Source organism: Leucopleurus acutus (genome assembly GCF_964270905.1).
Source record: "Leucopleurus acutus genome assembly, chromosome: 17".
NCBI classification, from domain to species: Eukaryota; Metazoa; Chordata; class Mammalia; order Artiodactyla; family Delphinidae; genus Leucopleurus; species Leucopleurus acutus.
In genome coordinates this window covers 3,326,425-3,350,474 of record NC_139159.1, presented here as the reverse complement: position 1 = coordinate 3,350,474, position 24,050 = coordinate 3,326,425, and the positions used below count along the sequence as shown (strand labels likewise).

Here is a 24,050-nt window from a genome sequence, read left to right as displayed (position 1 = left end):
ATTTAGGTCCAGCAGTCCAGTCACTTTTCTAAACCAGTTTACACGTCGCCAGCAAAGTAGGAGAGTTCCAGTTGTTCCACACATAAGATGTGCACACTCACTTTTTTAGTTCTATGAGAAAAGATTCATTTAATAGTCATGACACATTGAATACTTTTGGGATTGGTTAATCACCAGTCCTGGAGGATTTCATGTACAACTGGCTTCTGGGGTTTATTTTGGTCGATGGTGTGTTGTACAAACTCAGCTTTGTGCTTCACTGATACCACTGGACACACGTGTGTTTCCACTGCGTCTGAGACAGGTGCTCTTCTCTGCACTGCAGACGTCTTTTTTTTTTTTTTTTAAGCACCCTTGATTCCAAAATTTAGAGGAATATTATCTTTACTTTTTCTCATTTAGTTTGTACTTAAATCCCAGCATTATGGAGATAGATATTGAAAATTGGTCTGTTAACATTGTTATAGCATGAGTTTTACTTTGGTACAATGTGGCTGCAGTTTTTATGTTTATCTTTCGTTGCCTACTTGCTTTGTAATTCCTCACTTCTTGAATTACTTTGTAATTCTGCAGAATATGGATCTGGGAGACCCTCTTCACCAGGAAGGTGAATTCTGTCAGTTGCTGTTTTCCTTATGTGATTTTTCCACCATAATATAGGAGAATTTGCATTTTCAGCAATATTAGAAAATTTATCTAATGATGTTCTCTTAATGTGTTGAGAAGTAAAGTTAGTTTTTCTCTACCAGGGAGGTTTGTGTGTTTGAGAGTACACATTGTAGCTGGTTCTCAGCCCAGTCTGTCATATATTAGCTAATGAGATTATCCCCACACCCCATGGGATGTGCCCTGTTACCCCATTTTATAGGTGGGAGGCTCATTCAAGGGCACACGGCTTGGAAGTGGCTGAGCATGGCAGGCTGGTTCCAGAGCCTTTGTTCGTAACTGTTAGGCTACATTACTGCCTTTCTTTCATGGTGGTGGAGTTAACATTGGAGCTGTGAGTCAGTTCAGCTGGAGAAAGGAGGGGCGAGAGCTTTCCCGGAAGCAGCTGGAGGTAGAGGTCTGGTTCTCTGGGGGAGAGTAACTGTTGGAACTGGCACTTTAAGGTCACTGCTGGTCCTGGCATTTGCCATGTTGGTGGATTGATAAGGTATCAGAGAGGTAAGAACCTGGTGATAATTCTGTCAAGAAAACTTCATGCGTTGGGAGGAGGAAAGATGCTGAGATTGGTACAAGGTTTAGGGATAATTTTAAGACGGGAAAGATTGAGTATATTTAGGGGCTGAGGAGAGGAAACCTGTCAAACAGATCGGAGCTACAGGGAGGGGTCGGACTGATGCGATGCTGTGTGGGAGGAGTGGGACACAGGCCTTGCTGGGGCCGTGGGTCCTGGACAGGAAGAGCTGTCTGCCTCTGCTCGGCGAGAGGGAGGTGAGAAGGGCCGTCAGGGAAGTTCAGTTGGGGGCGCGATGTTGGCAGCTCAGTGACTCACTAGCTGATGGTCTCCGCTTTTTCTCTCAGTGCTGAGGTGAGGGAAGAGAGCGGGACAGGAGGGTAGAGGTGAAGGTGTGAGCGTGGCTCTGGGGGTGGCGGTGAGAGCAGAGCTTCCTGATGGTTCTGCGTGGCTGTGCAGTCTTCTCCAGCAGTGTTTGAATGACCTCTGTGTGGGGGAAGAGTCGGTGGCTCGCTGGGTTGATTGAAGGCTGACTATTTTCTTCTAAAAAAAACCATTGAATAACTTTGTACATGAGACTAACATGTGAGAGAAAGGTAAGGCAGTGATACAATTTACTTTAATTGAAGGCAGTACCTCAGTCATTTATCAGTGTTGCCTTCACTGTGTACTTTGAAAATAATTTCTGGACTGGAATTGGACTGCCTCATGGTGCATCACAGGAGAGAGTGAAGTTTTAGAAGCAGCATCTTTATCAAATTTTTTAATATATCTTTATTGGAATACAGTTGCTTCACAATCCCGTGTTAGTTTCTGTTGCACAACAAAGCGAATCGGCCATATGCACACACATGTCCCCATATCCCCTCCCTCCTGAGCCTCCCTCCCACCCTCCCTATCCCACCCCTCTAGGTGGTCACAAAGCACCAGCTGATCTCCCTGTGCTACGCGGCTGCTTCCCACTAGCTACCTATTTTACATTCGGTAGTGTGTATATGGCGATGCTACTCTCACTTCGCCCCAGCTTCCCCCTCCCACCCCAAGTCCTCAAGTCCATTTTCTGTGTCTACCTCTTTATTTCTGCCCTGCAGCTAGGTTCATCAGTACCATTAGAAGCAGCATCTTTTTAAAATTTTTTAATAGATCTTTATTGGAGTATAATTGCTTTGCAATGGTGTGTTAGTTTCTGCTTTATAACAAAGTGAATCAGCTATATGTATACATCTATCCTCATATCTCCTCCCTCTTGCGTCTCCCTCCCTCCCACCCTCCTTATCCCACCCCTCCAGGCGGTCACAAAGCACCGAGCTGATCTCCCTGTGCTATGTGGCTGCTTCCCACTAGCTATCTGTTTTACATTTGGTAGTGTATATATGTCCATGCCACTCTCTCACTTCGTCCCAGCTTACCCTTCCCCCTCCCCATGTCCTCAAGTCCATTCTCTATGTCTGCATCTTTATTCCTGTCCTGCCCCTAGGTTCTTGAGAACCTTTTTTTTTTTTGAAGATTCCATATACATATGTGTTAGCATTCAGTATTTGTTTTTCTCTTCTGACTTACTTCACTCTGTATGACAGACTCCAGGTCCATCACTACAAATAACTCAATTTCATTTCTTTTTATGGCTGAGTAATATTCCATTGTATATATGTGCCACATCTTCTTTATCCATTCGTCGGTCGATGGACACTTAGGTTGCTTCCATGTCCTGGCTATTGTAAACAGTGCTGAAGCAGCATCTTTTATATACTCATTTATATGTGAGTCCTGAAGCTGTAACTAGCAACGAAGAATCCATTTTTTAAATGTGTCATGTATTTCAACATAGTAGGGTAAGTGGACACAGACAAGAAAAAGACTTAACAGTGAACCAAGAAATTCTCGTGTTGAGAGGAAATCGATGATAAGTGGAAGAGGAGAGAGTGCCCTAGGCTGTCTTTTATTCATTATTGTAGAAACCTTGCTTAGGCTGTCTCTCTAAACAAGGAAGATGGAATTCTCCTTTGCACAAAGGGTTACTTAGCTGCTGACCTAATTGGAAAAATACATATATATATTTTTCCCATTATGGAAGATAGTTTTCGAGCTGAAAATTCACCTTTTTTTGGTCATTAATTTCTGTGAATGTTTTGAGTTTTCAGGCAAATTAAGTGACTGGATATAGTGTGCTTTTGGGCAACTGTGTTCACTCCTTTCTAGGTAAAATCTAAGATAACCTTTTCATGATGACTTTGATTATTCCTCCAAATATATCATAGTGTTTTTGTATTTGAATGCCTGGAATTCTTTGAAGTGTTAGGTTTTAGCAAACTTAGTTTAAGTTAAAACATGGAGCTGACGTGGCATCATGTATGTTAGGTTTTGTGAATTTATATGACATCCACGATCCTCTCCTTTCTTTCTTTTTGTTAGCATGTTCTTTAAGGCTGTCCCTCCATTTCTTATAGATGTAGGGCTCATGGTAGGTATTCAGGGAGGCGCCCAGGCCAGGTGTCACTACCAGCTTTCCTAACGTGGAGGCGCGAGCAGCTTCTTGGGGATGTTTGTTCTCTTTATTTCAAGCTTCAGACTTAACCTCAATTTCTCTAACATAGTGCCTGTTGAACTGATAGTTTAAAAAAAAAATCAGTCTTTTTCAAGTGTTTAAGTAGACTTCTTATGTGCTGTATAGTTTTTTTTTAAGTTCTTATTTGTTGAGTTTCTGTGACGTGTCTAGCTCTGTGCTAAATGAATTACTTAATCCTAAGAGGACCCTCTCAGGGTGCTTGGGGGCGTGATCCCCATTCAGGGTGAAGAAGTGGAGCATTGACAAGGTTCGGACACTTGCTCACGGTCGCTCAGATACGGGTCTGTCTCAGAGCATACACTTCTGTGTCTTTCATTTTATTGTTGTTCTTTGGTACTTGTGTAATTATGAAGAGCAGTGTTCTCTGTACCGTGCCTCTATTCAGGGCTAAGTGAAACATTGCAAGATAATAAGCTGTTTATCAAACCATATCAAAGGCATAATTACTTTGTTCCTTGATTTCCCTGACTGGGTGTGTTCAGTGGGCTTGAGCTGTGTAGGCTTAAATGGCAAAAGAAGTCGGCTTCGTTTCTAGGAGGACGAGAGAAGAGCAACAAGGATTGACTTTTGAAGAAATATTTGAGACTTCTAGACTTTTCAGATGATAAGAAACTCTAGTAAAAACCACTCCAGAATTTGGTATCTGCATGACCTTGTGACTTGAAGTGCTTTCCAGTTTTAAACGCTGTGCTTCTCCCTGCACAGAGCTCTCAGTACGTGCAGTGTGTGGCCGGGTGTCTGCAGCTGATGCTCCGAGTCAACGAGTACCGCTTTGCCTGGGTGGAAGCAGACGGGGTGAACTGGTGAGCGCCCTTTATTTTGACTGCGGAGTAACATTTAAAAGCATCTCTCCTTGACAATTTCAAAGAAATGAATACATTTAATCATCTAAAAGAAGGTTTGTTAAAAAAATGTCTTGTGTGAGGTTTCTGTGCAGGAGACTCTAGCGACTCAGGGCCCCCGGTTTCCCTGGAGGTGTGTCACGTCGGCTCCCTCTGCCTCGTATGGAACGTTCCAGGCTCCAGCAGGAGAGCAGGCGCTCACCACAAGCACAAGCATCTTGTTTGTGCACACAGTTTAGTTTTCCCTGTCATTTCGGAGAACTTTGGTTTCCGTGTAGGGAACGGATTACCAGTCAAATTCCCTCAAGTCAGCCAAGGGCCAGCTTTGCAGGCAGCCCTTTCTGAGGATAGCTGTCTCCGGACCATGACGTTAACTCTTTTCCGCACAGACACTTAAAGGTGGACTGCACAGATGGTGTTTCCAGTCTTTTTACTTTCTTAAAAGTGATGCAATATTTTGGGCAATACAATAAGAAAGGTTAATTATTTCTTTCACTATTATATCGTCTTCCTAGGTGATTCCGTCATTCTCCAATTTTCTTATAATTTAGTCTTTAATATTTATTAGCATAGTTGAGAAAAATGGATAAATAATGATGAAATAAGATCTAGGATGATGAAATAGTGTGATTCTTCAAATTATAGTTAACAAACTCACCAAGATCACATAGTGTATCTTAGGTTTATAAATAGGTCCAATGGACCTGTATTGTAATTGCAAGATAAATTGAATTTATTCTATTAAACAAAAAATAGATTTTCTTTTTTGTTCTTTGGAAGACCTATAAGAGAGAATAAATGTCATGAAACAGCAGTTTATACAAATAGTTATAATTTATCAAAAAATAAACTTAAATAGTAGAATTTGGTCCAGTGGACCGAGGCTAACGAAATGCTGCCGTTCAAAATATTGTTGGCACTAATATTTTGGAGGATGGTAAGCGGTATTAACTATTCAGTTTAGCAACAAGAGCAGGCATAAATACAATCTAGAATATTCCATGTTCAACCTACACACTTTGATATGGTAATGCCCACTAACAAGGTTAGTAGTAATCAAATTCATACAGAGACTTTTAGGTTGAGAACAGGCATTAATAAAGGCAGAATATGTTAATTTGCTGAGAGTAGGGCAATTTGGAAAAGTCATGGAATTTTTTCACTTTTTTTTTTTTAAAGTGAAAGCTTTGCTTATCTGCTGTGCCTGACTTACGTCCTCCCCTATGTGACAGAGGATGTCACAAGCCTGCATCTGACATTAATTAATTAATTTATTTTGGCTGTGTTGGGTCTTCGTTTCTGTGCGAGGGCTTTCTCTAGTTGTGGCAAGCGGGGGCCACTCTTCATCGAGGTGCGCGGGCCTGTCACTATCGCGGCCTCTTTTGTTGCGGAGCATAGGCTCCAGACACGCAGGCTCAGTAGTTGTGGCTCACGGGCCTAGTTGCTTCGTGGCATGTGGGATCCTCCCAGACCAGGGCTTGAACCCATGTCCCCTGCATTAGCCGGCAGACTCTCAACCACTGCGCCACGAGGGAAGCCCCTTTTTTCACTTTTTTAGAAAGAAAACACGTACTTTTTACTCTGCCATTTCTTTTGTTTAGGGTTGAAAGTTTTCTTTTTTTCCTTTATGGTGCTCCTCAAATCACAAGCAGGGATCCTGAGAGGAGAAAAAATTGTAAGCATAGCCTGTTTGAGGAGAGTGGAAGAGGACTGATGGTTTAAGACCCCAGGACCTTTTTCTCTCTGCATAGTTTCCTTTCTTTCCTTCTTGGTTACACGAATGACACACACTCTTTCTGAATGTTTCTGGGCCTGTGTAAGACCAAGAGTATGCTTTGACTTCACTAGGAAGTCTGAAGATTAGCACTGATTTTTTAAATACTGGAGCTAAAAGGGGGCTTTTGCTGGGGTAGTTGCTTCCCCAAATCCAGCGGCCATTTATGAACATTTATATCCTGACATTTGAAGTATTTTGAAAGTATAAAGTAGCGTATAAATGAAAGGTGAGATTAAAAAAATACATATTGCATGGTGAGGTGCGAGGGGCCCATGGGTCTGACGAACAGCAGGAAGTGTGCATGTCAGCCAGTGGTCGGCTGTTTGTCTCCCTAGTCCCTGCATTGGCATGATTTAAAAAGAAGAATCTTAATTAAAAAAGCAGAGCACAAAATAGTTATTTTGGCGTCATGGACCTTAACCTCCTTTCTGATTTTGGATTTGACAGTTTGTGTTTTTTGCGCTCTCTGCGTGATGTTATACCATATATTATGGGGAGTAAAGGAAACATATGTGGTCCTTTCCTTTAAGAGATATACAGCCTAGCTGGAAAGTATGAAACACCTAACAAAGGTAGCACATAGGATGCCACAGCATCTTTTAGTAACTTTTACAGTGACTTTAAAAGTAACACTAAACTCAGCAGTTTGCGAGGGAGAGCAGAGACCTACATGGTAATTAGCACCCGCTGGTTCTTCAGGCCCAGCTCGAGGGCCACGGCCTCTGGGAATCCTCCCTCCCCCTGCACTGGGCTCTCAAGGAACGTGGACAGTGTCTTGTTTTTGCCCATTTTATCCCTGTGCCTTGCGCTGTACCTGCCGCATACACCCTCAACAGATACTTGTTAAATGACCGTGTTTGGGTTTCTGTTGGGCCTTTGTGTCCTTTGTCCCCCTTAGCTCGCTCTTCCTGCCTCACTGGATTCAGAGTTGGGTTCTTGCCCTAAGGGAATCCCTGCCTTATTCCAGTGAACAGGGGCCTTATTTTGCTTCATTAGGGCGTTTCTGTGGTTGATATCTGGGTATAGAAGACTACCTTGTCTCTGCAATAGAATCCCGTCTGTCGTGGGCACACTTTTACTCTGTTCAGCTTCTCTGCGGTGTCCGCATCGCTGAGCACGCCTCCCCTTGAGACCTTCCGTCTGGATCTCAGCACCAGTGTATTGGCCTTGAACTCTCCTTCGCCCCTCTCATCGTTAAAAAATTTTCCTTTTAACAGAGAGAATTTAATGTGAAGAAATTAAATTCTCCCTAGGTATAAACTAGGTATAAATTTGTGAACTGGGTTTCTGAAAACAGGTAAATAAAGGGACTCTCAAGTGTCAGAGATCCTACTACCCCTAAAGCGGGGAGCAAAGGGTAAGAGGTTGGACTTGCCAGGATTCACGGGCTGCAGGAGGGGCTGTATGAAGTGAAGTTCAGGCCTGGAGGGGACAGTACAGCTCAGCTGGGGCTGGGTCCCCACCCTCGAGGTCGGGGACCCAGACGGCGGGTGCTAGTGTCTCGAGGGTGCAGGGACGCTCGTTCTGCCAGAGCCCGTGCAGGATGAATTCAGACACTGCCGCGGGTGAAGAAGCGTGCCGAAGTGCTGCTGGCAGGAACAGGAGGTCGACAGGAGAGGTCCCTTCTTCCTCCATCCCTGAGTCAGCCGTGAGCACCTCCTGTCGCCGAGCCAGCGGGGGAAGCGGAAATGGGGAACGCGGAAAGCGAATTGTCAGCCCCAGCGTCCCAGAGTGTAGCAGGCTGACCTTAACAAGTGGAACAGACAGAGCGCAAAGGGAGCCAGGTACCAGGGTGCTGACAGTGTGAAATGCTGTGCTTTGACCGCTGTTGAATGCTGACATCAATATTAAATAAAAGCAGGCTTTACGTACCAACCAAAAGTAGAACAGGTTCAAGGGAGAAATCATGCATGAGAACGTTAAGGGCAATTCAGCGAATTTATAAGTGTATACAAATGACAAAAATGGGGAAATGGCACAAATACAAGCCTTCCACTAAGTTAGTAGTTGTCAATCGCAAAATTAGATTTAAAATGTATTCAATTTTGTTAATAGACTTTTATTTTTTAGAGCAGTTTTAGGTTTACAGAACAATTGGAAGCACAGAGAGTGCCCGTATGTGCCTGCGCTCCCACAGTCTTCCCTGTTACTAGCAGCTGGTGTTAGTGTGATACCTTTGTTTCAGTTGATGAACCAATATTGATATGTCCTTACTGACTAAGTTTACATTAGCGCTCGCTCTGCGTTGTACATTCTGTGGATTTTGAGTTCTCTTTAACCCCTCTGGTCGCTGTTTAACCGTCTGATTTGATGGTTTCTGTCCCTTGTGTGAATGTAGGCATGCCCCAGGGAAATTTCCTTAGCGCTTTCCTTGGTGTAACCTGTCATTTTCACACCGCTTTCCCAGTTTCCTTAACAGTAAGACGGGAGGCTGAACTAGAAGCTTCTGAGGTTCTGACCCCAAATTTGATGATTGGCTGTGTGTCAAATTCAGACTCATGAAAGGCTTTTTCCAAACTCATTTCCTCTTTTCTCTGTCGAGTTTCCTAAATGTTTTTAAAGCTCTAAATGATCCTCTTGGATCTTTCAGTCCAGACTGAAAATCTTGATTATACCGTCTGGCTTCACTGAGATGTGCATCCGCTGTGTCACCATGTCCTGAGGCTTTTACTTCTTGAATGTCCGTCAGGGTCCTCCTACTGTTCCCTCTGTGGGCCGTGCTCCCTGCAGCGAGGGTGGTGGTGTCCTTGAGACTCTGGAGAGAGGCTTACGTGACGCCGTGCAGGACTGGCCCTCTGTGAGCAGGGGTCTGGCTTGCTCGTTCCTTCGGGGGGAAAAAGAGAGGATGTGATTCAGAGAGACTGATCCATCAGCGCAAAAGAACAATCAGTTATTTCTTCTCTCCTGTTGTGCTGTCGTGTTAAATGTTTTCTCAACGTGTGTTCCTTTTCAGCATCATGGGAGTTCTGAGTAACAAGTGTGGCTTTCAGCTCCAGTATCAGATGATTTTTTCTATATGGCTCCTGGCGTTCAGTCCTCAGATGTGTGAACACCTGCGACGCTACAACATCATTCCTGTTCTGTCCGACATCCTGCAAGAATCGGTCAAAGAGAAAGTGACAAGAATCATTCTTGCAGCATTCCGGGTACGTGTTTTGTGTGTGTGTGTGTGTAAGGCATTTTTTTTTTACTGTGGAGTATATTTCAGGGCTTTTAGCAGGTGGGAAAAAGTTGCTTGTTCTCCATGTAGTTATGGAACTGTGGCATCTTGCTGAGTTTGGAGTAAAATATCCCAGTTTGTACTCATGGCAGGGGGAGTGGACAGTGGGGGGGAGCCATCTAAGTGGATGACACGTAAGAGTGGCTGGGAGATGGTAGACCTACAAATCCAAGCTATTGGCTTTAGAATTTGTGTTTTTAACCATTGTTTGTTCTTACGCTTTCTTTAAACAAACAACGACAAATCAAAAATAAAAGGTTGTGCAGATGTATTGCAAAACCGTAAATGGCGTAGACACCACATTTGCCAAATATAGTCACTAACATCTTGCAGATTTTTCTAAGCAAATAGAGATAAATATATAAATAGGTGTCTAATTTTGTTTTGTATTTAAAAATAAGAGTGGTGTCAGGCTATAAATACTGTTCTGTAACTTTATTCTTAACAATATATACTAAATGTGTTTTCATTTTCCTGTACTAGATCTTCAGTATTCTTTTCAGTGGCTATATTCTACTGTGTTGGTGTAAAGTGGTTTATTTAATCAGTGTCCTATTGATGGAAATGTGAGGTGTTTCCAGTTTCTTTTACATATGTTTTCCCACTTTGATGAGTATTTCGGTTGGGTAAGTTCCAGAGATGGAATTGCTGAGTCAAAGAATATACTTTTTACCAGTTCTTATAGATAATGTCAAATCACCTTTCAAAAACGTGCAAATTGGACTTCCCTGGTGGCGCAGTGGTTGGGAGTCCGCCTGCCGATGCAGGGGACACGGGTTCGTGCCCCGGTCCGGGAAGATCCCACATGCCGCGGAGCGGCTGGGCCCGTGAGCCATGGCCGCTGAGCCTGCGCGTCCGGAGCCTGTGCTCCACAACGGGAGAGGCCACAACAGTGAGAGGCCCCCGTACCGCAAAAAAAAAAAAGTGCAGATTTATGTTTCCAGTAATTATATATTGGGCAAGAATACAGAGAGTCCCTACTTTCTCTTAGTGCGTGGACTTTTTTCTAAATTGGAAGCTGTTCATGAAGTTGGCGTGAAAACTCTTTTAAAAAAATAGATTTTCTTAATTGGTGAACTGTTAGGAAAGATAGTCATCCTTGATTCAATATCTTTGCAAGTAGATTATCCTAGAAAGATGTTTTGGATTATTATTTTTTTTTCCCTTTGTATGACTTTCACTTCTGGGAAATAGAAAGATCAACAGTTGCCTGAGTGATAAACATGGAAGTGAATCGTATTTTTTCAGCTCATATTTACCTACCCTTTTCTGTATGTTAGTTACATATTTTTTACGTTAAAATATCTATCTTTCCAAATGTTGAAGATTGTAAACATTTAGCACAAAATTATTTCTTTTGATAATTTGTTAATAAGGTGACTTGTTTAAGGTGAAATATAGGTGTGGGAAGAACTGCTGTAGAACTCAGGGTCTTACTTCAGCTGTTCTCTTGTTTCATGGACTATATCTCTACACTTGTATCTTTCCCCCTCAGTTTTGATAAACTTACATGTTTTTTTGTTGTTGTTGTTGTTGCGGTACCCGGGCCTCTCACTGTTGTGGCCTCTCCCGTTGCGGAGCACAGGCTCCGGACGCGCAGGCTCAGCGGCCATGGCTCACGGGCCCAGCCGCTCCGCGGCACGTGGGATCCTCCCGGACCGGGGCACGAACCCGTGTCCCCTGCATCGGCAGGCAGACTCTCAACCAGTGCGCCACCAGGGAAGCCCCCTTACATGGTTTTTTATAAGCGTCATTTAGATAATATAGTGAGTGCTGTGAGTTTTAGGAAGAAATCAGATACTAATAATTTATAGTAATGGATTGAGATTTAATCTAAAGCTCAGCATAAGATGCTTTTGTTTTTGTTTTAAATAAATTTATTTATTTATGTATTTTGGCTGCGTTGGGTCTTTGTTGCCGTGTGTGGGCTTTCTCTAGTTGTGGTGAGCGGGGGCTACTCTTCCTTGTGGTGCGCGGGCTTCTCATTGCGGTGGCTTCTCTTGTTGTGGAGCACGGGCTCAGTAGTTGTGGTTTGCGGGCTCTAGAGCGCAGGCTCGGTAGTCATGGCTCACGGGCTCAGTTGCTCCACGGCATGTGGGATCTTCCCGGACCAGGGCTCGAACGCGTGTCCCCTGCGTTGTTGGCAGGTGGATGCTTAACCACTGCACCACCAGGGAAGTCCGTTTTTGGTTTTTTTTTGAGACAAGCCATTTGTCTTATCAAATCATTTACTTACTTATTTATTATCTCAGTTGATTTATAATATTACATTAGTTTCAGGCGTATAACATTGATTCAGTATTTTTATAGAGTATACTCCATTGAAAGTTATTACACAGCAATGGCTATCGTTCCCTGTGCCATACAGTATGTCCTTGCTGCTCACCTATTTCACACACAGTAGCTCGTATCTGTTAACCCTGATCCCTGTCTTGTCCCTCCCTCTACAGCCCCCAGCATAAACTGCTTTGCCCATAATGTATGTGGCAGCTGTTATAGCTGAGCTTCCCACAGACCTTGCTTAGTATTTTGTCCCTTCTCTAGTTCCTCCTCCCATTGATTTTCATGTTAAGTCATTATTACGTTAGATAAAAGGGTCACTGGAAGCAGGTACTTCTAATATGGGTACATGGTAGGTGAGAGGTGTTTGTTGATATTAGCTGGATCCTACCTTTGAGCTGTTCCCTCCCCCTCTCCCTCCCTCCCCCTTCCCTATCCTATCCTATCCTATCCTTTCTTTTTCCTGTTCCTCCCCCCATCCCCCATTTCATGGATTATCTATCCACCTCTCAATGCATCAGATGTTTCTTGAACACCAATTATGGAAGGATGAATATGACAAGATACTTTTTCTTAGGGACTTTGTATTTTGTGTGAATCTGTTTCTGATGGAGAGACTTCATGAAGTCACCATGATGAGTGTTTACGGTATACAAAGTTCAAAAAGTCACAAGAAGTATAAAGCCAGACTGAGAGTCTTAGTTTTCTTTTGACCTGATTTGGGAGCTCTCCAGATTGATTATCTGCTTTTTATGAAGATTTGAGGGGTACAATAGCATAACCCTTTTCTAATTTTCCTTTCCACCTGGTGTGTTAGCAAGTGTAGGCTCTGGAGTAGACACGCCTAGGGGTGAATCCCAGCACGAGGTTGCTGGGAGAGTGGTTTGAACTCTCAGAGCTGATTTCTCCACTTGTGAAAGGTGGTTAGTGATACTTAACTCACTTCAAGATTGGGTAAGAATTCAACGAAATAACAGACGATGGCTGGCAATAGTAAATATACAATCTGTATTTATTTTCCTGCCTTTTCGCTCCATAAAAGCATAAAATACTAGCAATTTGCCTCTTTAATGCCCACCTGTAGAAATTACATTCTAAGTTAATGTGGAACCTAGGCAAAGATGAAGTGCTGTTCTGTTTGATTTAGAAAAGACAGCATGAATATTTTACTAATGTTTATTTAGCAAGATTTAAAAATCTTATTTATACTTCATTTGCAGTTTCAGTTTTTTACCCACAATGTGTTGAACTTATGCTAATTTCTCGGCTTCTGTTGTCTAATTTGGATTTCAGATTATTTAAAATACACGCAACCTATTGACAGGTATATTAGTTTTTTGGACTCTCCTTGATAAATTGGGATAAATCATTGCATGGTTATACTGAAGACTGAATATCAGAAGACCATCTTTAGACATCCCGAACTTTGATGTACACAACTGAGTTAAAATCGAGCCATTAGTAAGGACATAGTAAAGCCATTTGATTTAGACCATCGAGTAGGTGTAAAAAATGACGTGTTCTTTTTTTTCTTCATTATTCTCAAATTCCTGTAACCTTTAATAGAGATTTCACCGATGAGGTTGTTTGAGGATTGTCTGATTATGCACTTTTCCCCACATCCTGAAACTCAGGAGGGGAAGTTTTGTGCTTTTGGAAGCTTGCTGAGCTGCTGTGAGCTGAAGAAATCTAGCAGCTGTTAATTTTTTTTTCTTTCCATGTGGCTGGGTGAATTTATTTTTGAAAATGTCTGTCTCAGTTATTCATAGCAGGTGCTGAACTCCAGGTCTCCATGAATGTTATTCCATTGGTTAACTTGATATGTCAGTCTTTCGTTTCTAAAATAAATTAGAATGTTTTTTGAGGCTGTGACTGAGAAAGACATTCAAGACCATATTTGCTGTGTAGAGTTTTTCTCTTTTTGGCTCTGTTTAGTCAAGAGCCTCCGTAATATGTCAGATAATAAGATAAATTGTATTTTACAACTGCATGGTTTTCAGCATAAAAGCTTAGAAAGAAATACCACCAAATTGAATTTGGATTTACATTAGCTGTACTAACCATGATGTTTAACTCACACCCACACGCATATGCACACACAGACACAGACAAACACAGACTTACATCTTCCTCTGCAGACAGTTCACAGTCATAACCCCTCCAGAGACTCCTGCTCTGGTTTGGGTGTATGGGGACTGTTTTGCTCACTGCTTTGACATAGAAGTGTTGCTATCAAGAAACTTTATTCCTAGGTCCATCCCTCATTCCTTATTTCAGGAATTTATCTCTCTTGTTTATTAGATACCAGGTTTGGAAGAGGTTTGGTAAGACTGAGACATTTTTAATCTTGGGGTGAGTCCCATAATAACAGCGCTGCTTTGGTGCAGTCCTGTCAGCTGTTGGTTCGCAGCCTGCAAGGGATAAGTACAGAAAGTGAGAGCAGGCATTTAGAAACTTACAGTAATTTGACATGTCTGTTAATAATATAAGATTTGAGCTTGTATTTTGCATGTCTTTTAAAGTTCATTTTTCTAGAAATTCATTTTTATTGTATTTTTTACTAAAAGTATTTGTTCCTGACTGATTGGAAATTGAAAATCAAACAGAACTGGTCTTCACCACAGATGGTTTGAGAAGCACTGCTTTAACATGTATGTTACAAGGTTAGCAGTTTTGGTGAAGGAAGGGTCTGAATGGTCACTTGGTTCCACTTTGTTCTTAGTGAGGTCAAGGTTGCTCTGCACCGTTACTTGGACACAGGCCAAAATGATATTTACGCTTTTGATTTTGTTGAGGTGAAGATGCTATTGAGTTTAGCGACTTTAAAGGGTACACTGCTGCCGGATGATCTAGGTTTGTTTCTGGTAAATTCATTTTCCAGATATTTTCACAACCTTTTTATTCTTTGTAATGAGATGGAGAGATGAAATTAAAACATGTTTCGAGGGAAAAACAAGTAAGGTTTATTGATTGATTTGACATAGGCTTGAAGGAAAGGGGAGCGTCAAACATGACTAAATTTCGAAGTGCTGTTGTCTTAGAGAATCGAGAGGAGAGATGGTTTCAGAAGAGCGCCATCGGGCTGTTCTTTGCCAGTTACACTGACTGGGTTGAGGTTATAGTTGAAACTGTTAGTTATGATAATATCTTAAATATGAAGTGTAACTCTCCTGGCAACAAATATGTAGGACCATATGAACAGAAGAGTTTTGATATGTTTCTAAATTTAGGAGAGATAATAGTAAGAAAAGTAACTGGAAAAGGTAACAGAGAAAACTAAGTAGACTAATAAGTAAAATCTCACAAAAGCGAGGGCTGAAGGGAGGAGTTTCATAAAGGGAGATGTTATCAGAATTCAAGGCACCCTACAGTTTAAGGTCTTTATTTGAATTCCATTATGGTCAGAGAACATGTTCTATATGGTTCCAATTCTTTGAAATTTGTCTTATGCTCATCTTACGGTCTGTCACGGTGAATGTAGCATGTGTACTTGAAAAGAATGCATGTTTTGCAGATGTATCACATTCTGTAAATGTCAATTAAATCAGGGTGGTTCATAGTATCGTTTGGATCATCTCTGTACTGACTCTGTTGTCTAGTGGTTCTATCAATGATCCATCGCTAAGAGAGAGAGTTGTTAAAATTCCCAGCTGTTAGTGTGGATTTGTCTGTTTCTCCTTTCAGTTCGGCCAGTTATTGTTTCATGTATTTTGAAGCTTTTTTTTTTTAACTTTTTATTTTTTAAAATTTATTTATATTTATTTATTTTTGGCTGCATTGGGTCTTTGTTGCTGCGCGCGGTCTTTCTCTAGTTGTGGCGAGCGGGGGCTACTCCTCGTCATGGTGCACGGGCTTCTCATTGCGGTGGCTTCTCTTGTTGTGGAGCATGGTCTCTAGGCATGTGGGCTTCAGTAGTTGTGGCACGCGGGCTCAGTAGTTATGGCTCGCAGGCTCTAGAGCGCAGGCTCAGTAGTTGTGGCTCACGGGCTTAGTTGCTCCGCGGCATGTGAGATCTTCCCGGGCCAGGGCTCGAACCCGTGTCCCCTGCGTTGGCAGGTGGATTCTTAACCACTGCGCCACCAGGGAAGTCCCAGTGCTCTTGGTCTTGATATCTACTTTATTTGAAATTAATATAGACATGCCAGCTTTCTTCCACTTATGGTTTTCCATCTTTTAGTTTCAACCTATCTGTGTCTTACATTTAAAATTTGTCTCTTTGAGACAACGTATACTTGGGTCTTGAATTTTTATCTGTTCTAATAATCTCTGCTTCTTAATTGGAGTGTTTAGTTCACTGACATTTAGAGTAATTATTGGTGTGGTTGGATTTAGGTCTACCATTTTATTATTTTCTTCTGTTTGTTTCATCTGTTTTTTGTTCTGTCTTCCATTCCTGCCTTCTCTTACGTTAACTGAGTTCTTTTTAGAATTTCAGTTTAATTTTTCTATTGGCTTTTTAACTGTGCTGCTTTGTAGTATTTTATTTCTTATAGGTTGTTTTGGTGTCACAATATTTATCCTTAACCTTTTCCATTATACTTGAAGTTAATATTACGTTCTCACCAGTAGTGCACAAGTGTTCTCTTACCTCCTCAATCTGGACAACACTGGCTGTCTTGTTTTTTGATAATAGCTGTCCTAACAAGTGCAAAGTGATATTTAATTGTGGTTTTGACTTGATTTTCCCTGATAATCAGTGATGTTGAGCACTGTTTCATGATCTGTTGGCCATGTTTATGTCTTCTTTGGGAGAATGTCTATATAGATCCGCTGCCCATTTTTTAATTGGCTTGTGCTTTTTTGTTGTTGTTGTTGTTGCTAGTGAGTTAAATGAGTTCTTTATACATTTTAGATATTGCCCTCCTATCAGATGTATGGTTTGCAAATGTTTTCTCCCATTTTGTAGGATGCCTTTTCATTTTGCTTTTTTTGTTTCTTTGGCTGTGCGGAAGCTTTTTAGTTTGATATAGTCCCAGTTGTTGATTTTTACTTTTGCTGTGCTTTTGGTGTCATATCCAAAAAATCATTCCCAAGGCTAATGTCAAGGAGATTTTCCCCTGTGTTTTCTTCTATCAGTCTGACAGTTTCCGGTCTTATGTTTAAGTCTTTAATCCCTTTTGAGTTAGTTTTTGTGACTGGTATAAGATACGGGTCCAATTTCATTTTTTTGCATGTGGTTATCCAGTTTCCCTGATGACATTATTGAAGAGACTATCCTTTCCCCAATAGGTTTTCTTGGCTCCCTTGTCAAATATTAGTTGACTGAATATGTACGGGCTTATTTCTGGGCTCTCTATTCTGTTCCATTGAACTCTCTCTGTTTTATGCCATTACCATACTGTTTTGATCATTGTAGCCTTGTAGTTTAGTTTGAAATCAGTACGTGTGACTTCTCCAGCTTTATTCTTCTTTCTCAGGATTGCTTTGGATATTTGGAGTCTTTTATATTTCTATACAAGTTTTAGCATTGCTTTTCCTATTTCTGTGAAAATTGGAATTTTGGTAGGGATCGATCTTACTAATTTCCATATGCTAAGCTAAATCTCTCTCTGCATTTATTTAGCATAATTATTAGAAATTTAACTTCCTTGCAAAAATAAAGAAATTTAAAATTTTGGTACAGTTGATTTAGAATTGTTATTCCAGGATTTTTTTGAGTGTGGGAGATTTGACAGGCCTTCTTTACCAACTTTGTGAAGGTGGCTTTCTTGAGAGCTTGTTTGTCCTTGTTCTAGACCTCAGCATGAGCATGGTTTTGCTCTGAAATATTGGTTAATTTAGTGAACAGTTTATCTTCAGAAATACTTAGATTCCTTTGCTGATTTCATCAGTACTCTTAAAAATCGCAGAAGAAAACTGAGAAATTTGCTTGAATGTCACAAAACTTTTCTGGTAATTACTGAAGCAAGAGAGTTTTTTTAATTGCCGTCCTTTGTGCACTTACAGGTTGATTGGACGGAGAAAAAGGTCAGTGACTGGGAACTAGAGAGATACTTGAGGAAACAGTCTTTCTTAGCATCCTAAGGGCTCCATGTGGCCAAGAAATGGAGTGTTCATGGTGGTGACCTCAAGAGCAGGGCTGTGAGGGAAGATGGTGATGGACCTCACTGTAAATGTGTTCAGTGTTTTGAGGCTTGTCTAGGTCAATAATTTAAAATGTTTAGTAAGCCAGTAAGTAAGGAAGGAATCAGAAGGATGCTCCTGATGTGGGACAGATGCTTAGGAAAGAAGTCAGGATTTGTGATCCAGTCATCCACTTAAGGTGATAGTTAACCTGAGAACAGGAAGGGGAGAGAGGATGTGAAAGCAGATGCAGAGAACATCACACAACAGATTATATCATTTCTCATTGTGTCTTTGTCTAACCCAGAACTTCTTAGAAAAATCAACTGAAAGAGAAACTCGCCAAGAGTATGCTCTGGCTATGATTCAGTGCAAGGTTCTGAAACAGTTGGAGAACTTGGAACAGCAGAAGTATGATGACGAAGATATCAGTGAAGATATAAAATTTCTCTTGGAGAAACTTGGTGAGAGTGTCCAGGATCTTAGGTATGTTATTCTTTTTAATTCTCACAGGCCGGGTATATTGGGCCTTGTTTGACTTGCCTCATATTTTAAGGAAATTTAAATTTGTTATGAACTATAAACTCAAAAGATTGCACTAAAACATCATGTTTTCTATTGAAAATTGAGGGGTGTGGAAACACTGGCTCACCATCATGGCAACCATTGGTCAGAGCTGTGTGTTATTTCTCCTCTTTCGTGTAGATCCCCGCTGTTCTCTGTTGTCTAAAATGTGACCTGGTGTTCTACCACGGGTTGTGGGTGCCACCCTTTGAGAATCTCCCCCTGGTTTAAAATCTTTTTTAAGCAGCAGTCATTGTTAATTTGTGGAGGAGGTTTGCTTAGATATGGAAAGAGTATTTTTCCTGCTTTTTTTTTTTTTTTTCCCGGTATGCGGGCCTCTCACTGCCGTGGCCTCTCCCGTTGCGGAGCACAGACTCCGGACGCGCAGGCTCAGTGGCCATGGCTCATGGGCCCAGCCGCTCCGCGGCATGTGGGATCCTCCCGGACTGGGGCACGAACCCATGTCCCTTGCATCAGCAGGCGGACTTTCAACCACTGCACCACCAGGGAAGCCCTCCTGCTTTTGTGAAGTCCCTATTGGTTTTATTTATTTTTTATTTTAAAAATTATGCAAGTGATGTACATGCAGTAAAGAAAAAAATCCCTTTTTTTATACAGTACAGTACAGAATACAGTACACTACAGAATACAATACAGTACAGAAGGGACAACACACCAGTACCCCCATCTTCCCCACCTACTTCCCCCTGCCCCTCTGGTTTCTTGTGTTCATTCCCAAAAAAACCTAGCCCCCCTCCCCCTAGCATGCATGCATGTGCGTGCGCACACACACACACACACACACAGACACACAAAAATAGGGTTCTATGTATTCTTCTGGTCCTGGTTCTTTTTTGTTTAATAATAGCTTGATGATTTTTCCCATTAACCCATGCATTCTTTGTTTTTGAACTATTGATACATTTTAAAAAGAGAGTTACTCACTAGAAGTAGGTTGGGTTTGGGAGCCAGGATGACTCCAGTTTGAATTGTTTGGCCACTTTGTCCACGTGTGGCCTTGAACAAGCCTCTTGACATTTTAAAGTCTCAATTTTCCTTTTGGTAAAATAGTGATAAAAATGCTAACCTTGTAGGATTTTCCATGAGGTGTCCAGCAAGTGCCTTTAGTATAGTATGTGTTCCAAAAATGTATTTACCAGATAATTCAGTGCAGCCCATAAGCTGTTATAGAGATGGGAGCTGTCACCCATATCAGTGGTGTGTATGGGGCTTTGTGGAGGAAGGCAGGTGATTTTTGTCTTTTTATAATTTCAAATATGAATAAGTTGTTTGTAATATAATAGGCCAGCAATAGACTTGCAGTTTATACAAATTGTATTTTATTATGTTTATTTAAAAAATTATCATTGGTTCTTCTGTAATAATGATTTGAGACCCTTTTAAAAAAGTAAATAAGGTTAGTGATAGCTTTCTAAGTTATTTAATCCATGCTAGCCAGTTGTTACTGTTTACTGATTTTTCATGTTGAATTTGGTAATGTGAAAAATATTGCTGTTTACATACAGCTAACATGGTGATGGGAGCAGTTGAAATAGATTTGTCTCTTTATATTGTTACAGGTTTAGCATATTAGTTAAACAATATTGTTTAACAATATTATTTAAACAATATTACTTCTTATACGAAATAGCCTTTCATTAAATTACTGCTTTATTTAACAGGTTACTCTGATCAACTTAAGCAGTGAATCTTTGTTATACTGAATTATCAATCAGTATTAAATAGCTACTTCTTCTTGAAAATTTTACTTGAAAGAAAGTATAAGCATGTCTTGTCACTTTGTTCACTGGCTAACCACATTAAAGCAGTTTTATATTATGAAGATTTGAATAATTGTTGCTTGATACATAGTGAATAATTTTTGAATTAAAGTGCATTTTAGTTTGTTACATGTACAGAGGTTTTTGTTTTTAATTAATCTGTAGTGGGCTAATTCAGTTAATGAATTACCTCTGCATTGTGGGTAGTCACATTTAAAAATATTGTACTGAGGTATGTGTTTTTATTTTTGTACTGCAGTATCATGGTTTGTCATTTAAAGTATAATAGAATATTCTGTTTTATTTTGTGTTAAAGTAATATACTTTTACATAAATTTATCTTTATGTATCTAGTGGTCTGGCAAATACAGTGTTTTAAGGGGCATGGTAGAAACAATGCTAGATTATCAGATATTTAATTTATTTTTATATATATATATATTTATTTATTTATTTGTGGCTGCGTTAGGTCCTTGTTGCTGCGCACGGGCTTTCTCTCGTTGTGGCGAGCGGGGACTACTCTTCATTGTTGTGTGTGGGCTTCTCACTGCGGTGGCTTCTGTTGTTGCAGAGCATGGGTTCTAGGTGTGTGGGCTTCAGTAGTTGTGGCACGCAGGCTCAGTAGTTGTGGCTTGTGGGCTCTAGAGCACAGGCTCAGTACTTGTGGCGCACGAGCTTAGTTGCTCTGCGGCATGTCAGATCTTCCCAGACCAGGGCTTGAACCCATGTCCCCTGCGTTGGCAGGTGGATTCTTAACCACTGTGCCACCAGGGAAGTCCCTATCAGATATTTTAGTGATGTACATACATTTATGTGTATATTAAGGTTAGAATTTTGAAAGCAAGTGCTCCTTTTAATATCTCATGGTGAACATTCAAATTTGACAGGAGTACTGGACCTTAGTACCCTGAATAAGTTTCACATGATTTATTGAAAATTAAGCCATTGAAACTTGTTTAGAGGTAATTTTTGAATGTACAAAGTATGATCAGTCTTTGTCGTTAAATAATTAGTGAAGATGTTTTATTTTATTAAATTTTGGAGTATCTATCTCTCAGATTCTTATAAACTTTGAAATCTTTTTACAGCTCATTTGATGAATATAGTTCAGAACTTAAATCTGGAAGATTGGAATGGAGTCCTGTGCACAAATCTGAGAAATTTTGGAGAGAAAATGCTGTGAGGTTAAATGAGAAGAATTATGAGCTCTTGAAGTAAGTTTTAAATGCCAGTTTACACTCTGAAAAACCCCCATCCTTCCACATACTCGTGGACACATTTTTGTCCCTCTTAAAATTTTTAGATATTCCATGGTTTTAATTTCTATTTTCTTCCTTACCATGTGGTTGAATACCTTTTCGTGTGCTTATTGGCCATTTGGATATCTTTTTTCCCAGGAGAAGTGCCTGTTCAAGTTTTTGTTTTTGTTTTTGTGGGAATTCTATAGGTTTCTTGGTCATATGTATTCATCACAGCTCTTCTTCTACCACATCAAATGCCACTAACTCTTTACTTTTGATGTAGCTCAGTTTATTATTTATGGCTGGTGCTTTCTTGTGTCTGGTTAAGAAGTTTTTGCCTACCCAAGGTCCTGAAGCTGTACTCCTGTGTTATCTGCTAGAAGCTTTATCGTTTAACCTCTCGCATTTAGATTTCCGTTGCGTGTGGAATTGGTTTTTGGGTAAGGTGTATAAGGTAGGTCAAGATTTGTTTTTTTCATTACATGGATATCTAATTGAACTAGCAACATTTATTGAAAATAACATACATTTTCCCCACTGCTTTGCACGGTTCCCTTTGTTATAATAAAGATGACCTAATATGTGCAAGTGTCTTTCTTTTTTACTGAGATATAAGTCACATACCACACAATTCACCCATTTAAAGTGTATAAATCAGTATACTCACTGGGTTGTGTAACCATCGACACAGTCAATTATAGAACATTTTCCATCACTTCAAAAAGAAACCCTGTATCCTTTAGCTGTCACTTCTCTGTCCAACCACGCCCTCAGCCCTAAGCTTTTACTTTCTGTCTCTGTGGATTTGCCTATTAGGAAAATTTCATGTAAATGTAATCATATAATATTTGTTCTTTTGTGACCAGCTTCTTTCATTTACCATAAGGTGTTCAAGGTTCATTCATGTTGTAGCATTTAGCAGTACTTTGTTCCTTTTTATGGTCATATAATATTCCATCATAAGGACATATTACATTTTATTTATCCACTCATTAGGTGATGGGCATTTGGGTTATTATGAAAAATACTGGTAATAAACATTTGTGTACAAGTTTTTATGTGGACGTACGTTTTTATTTCTCTTCCTTGGGTAGACATCTATGAATAGAATTGCTGAATCATATGGTAACTCTGTTTAACCATTTTAGGAACTACTCGACTGTTTTCCAAAGTGGCTGTACAATTTCATATTCCCACCAGCAGTGTATGAGGATTCTGATTTCTCCATCTCCATGTCAGCACTTACTATTGTCTGACTTCTTGATTCTAGCCGTTTTAGTGAGTGTGAAGTGATATCTCATCATGGTTTTGATTTGTATTTCCTTGATGGCTAACGAGTCAGGCATCTTTTCTTGTCCTTATTGGCCATTTTATATCTTTGGAGAAATGTCTGTTCAGATTCTTAGTTCATTTTTTAAATGGGTTCTCTTTTTAGTATTTAGTTGTAAGAGTTTTTTAATATATTTTGGATGTAAACCCCTGATCAGATAATATGCTGTGCAAATATTATCTCCCAGTTTTGGGTCATCTTCTCAGTTTCTTGATAGAATTACTACATATATACCTTACTATAACTGGTAAAATTAATAGAATTTAATTTTTAGAATAATTTTAGGTTTACAGAAAAATTGAAGGGAGTACAGAGAGTACTCATATACCCTCTCTTCCTCCACCAGGCACAGTTTCCCCTATTTTTAACGTCTTGCCTAAGTGTGGCACGTTTGTTAGTTGATGAACCAGTATTTATACATTATTTTAACTGAAGTCCATAGTTTACGTTCAGGTTCATGCCTTTCTGTTGTACAGTTCCTGCTGTGTCACAGTATCACACAGAATAGTTTCACTGCCCTAAAAACTCCCTGTGTTTTCCCTTCTTCCCTTTCCCTGGTATTGTGGGAATTGTGGGTGGTGGACGTTGTGAATCTGAAAGTGACCTGTTAATGTGTGTATAAAGGTTTGAAAGCTGCTAACTTACCTGCAGTAAATCATGTGTAGTGTATCGTGTGTAGCAGTGAAACTTGTAGAAAATACAGTTATATTTGTAAATGTTTATTTTCAGGAAAGTATCGGCATTATACCTTTGCTCTGTTGTGCTCTAGAAAAGAATTAGAAATCAATCTCTTTGTATTAAATTTATTTCAGGATTTTGACCAAACTTCTGGAGGTGTCCGATGACCCACAAGTCTTAGCTGTTGCTGCCCATGACGTCGGCGAGTACGTTCGGCATTACCCGCGAGGCAAGCGGTAAGTGAGGAGCCTTGGTTTCCTCGGGGTGTCCCGAGACATTCCGCATAGAGGTCCTAGTTTATGTACTCCTGTAAAGTAGACTCGTTCAGCCGAGGAGCTGACGGAGTGAGCAGAACCAAGATGACCATAGTACCGGGAATCGTGATAAATGATAAACCTAATTAAAGATGGGAAGTATGAAAACATAAGCACACGTGTACAATACTGTTGTGCAGTAGCCAGCAGAGATCACACCAGAAATTTCACGTTCAGGGTTTTCTTTGGTTTGTATGATTTAATTCAAAAGCCATTT

General features: G+C 40.5%; 1 protein-coding gene across 2 annotated transcripts in view; it reads left to right on the top strand.

Annotated features, from left to right (window-relative positions):
* ATP6V1H (ATPase H+ transporting V1 subunit H) overlaps positions 1 to 24,050 on the top strand; it is a 61,291-nt gene that overhangs the window by 22,450 nt on the left and 14,791 nt on the right. For both annotated transcript variants that reach the window (XM_082859102.1, XM_082859101.1), the window contains 5 exons: positions 4,449 to 4,546; positions 9,316 to 9,508; positions 18,233 to 18,411; positions 21,359 to 21,484; positions 23,654 to 23,755. In XM_082859102.1, coding sequence (XP_082715228.1) covers positions 4,449 to 4,546; positions 9,316 to 9,508; positions 18,233 to 18,411; positions 21,359 to 21,484; positions 23,654 to 23,755 — 698 coding nt within the window. The remainder of the gene's footprint in view (positions 1 to 4,448; positions 4,547 to 9,315; positions 9,509 to 18,232; positions 18,412 to 21,358; positions 21,485 to 23,653; positions 23,756 to 24,050) is intronic.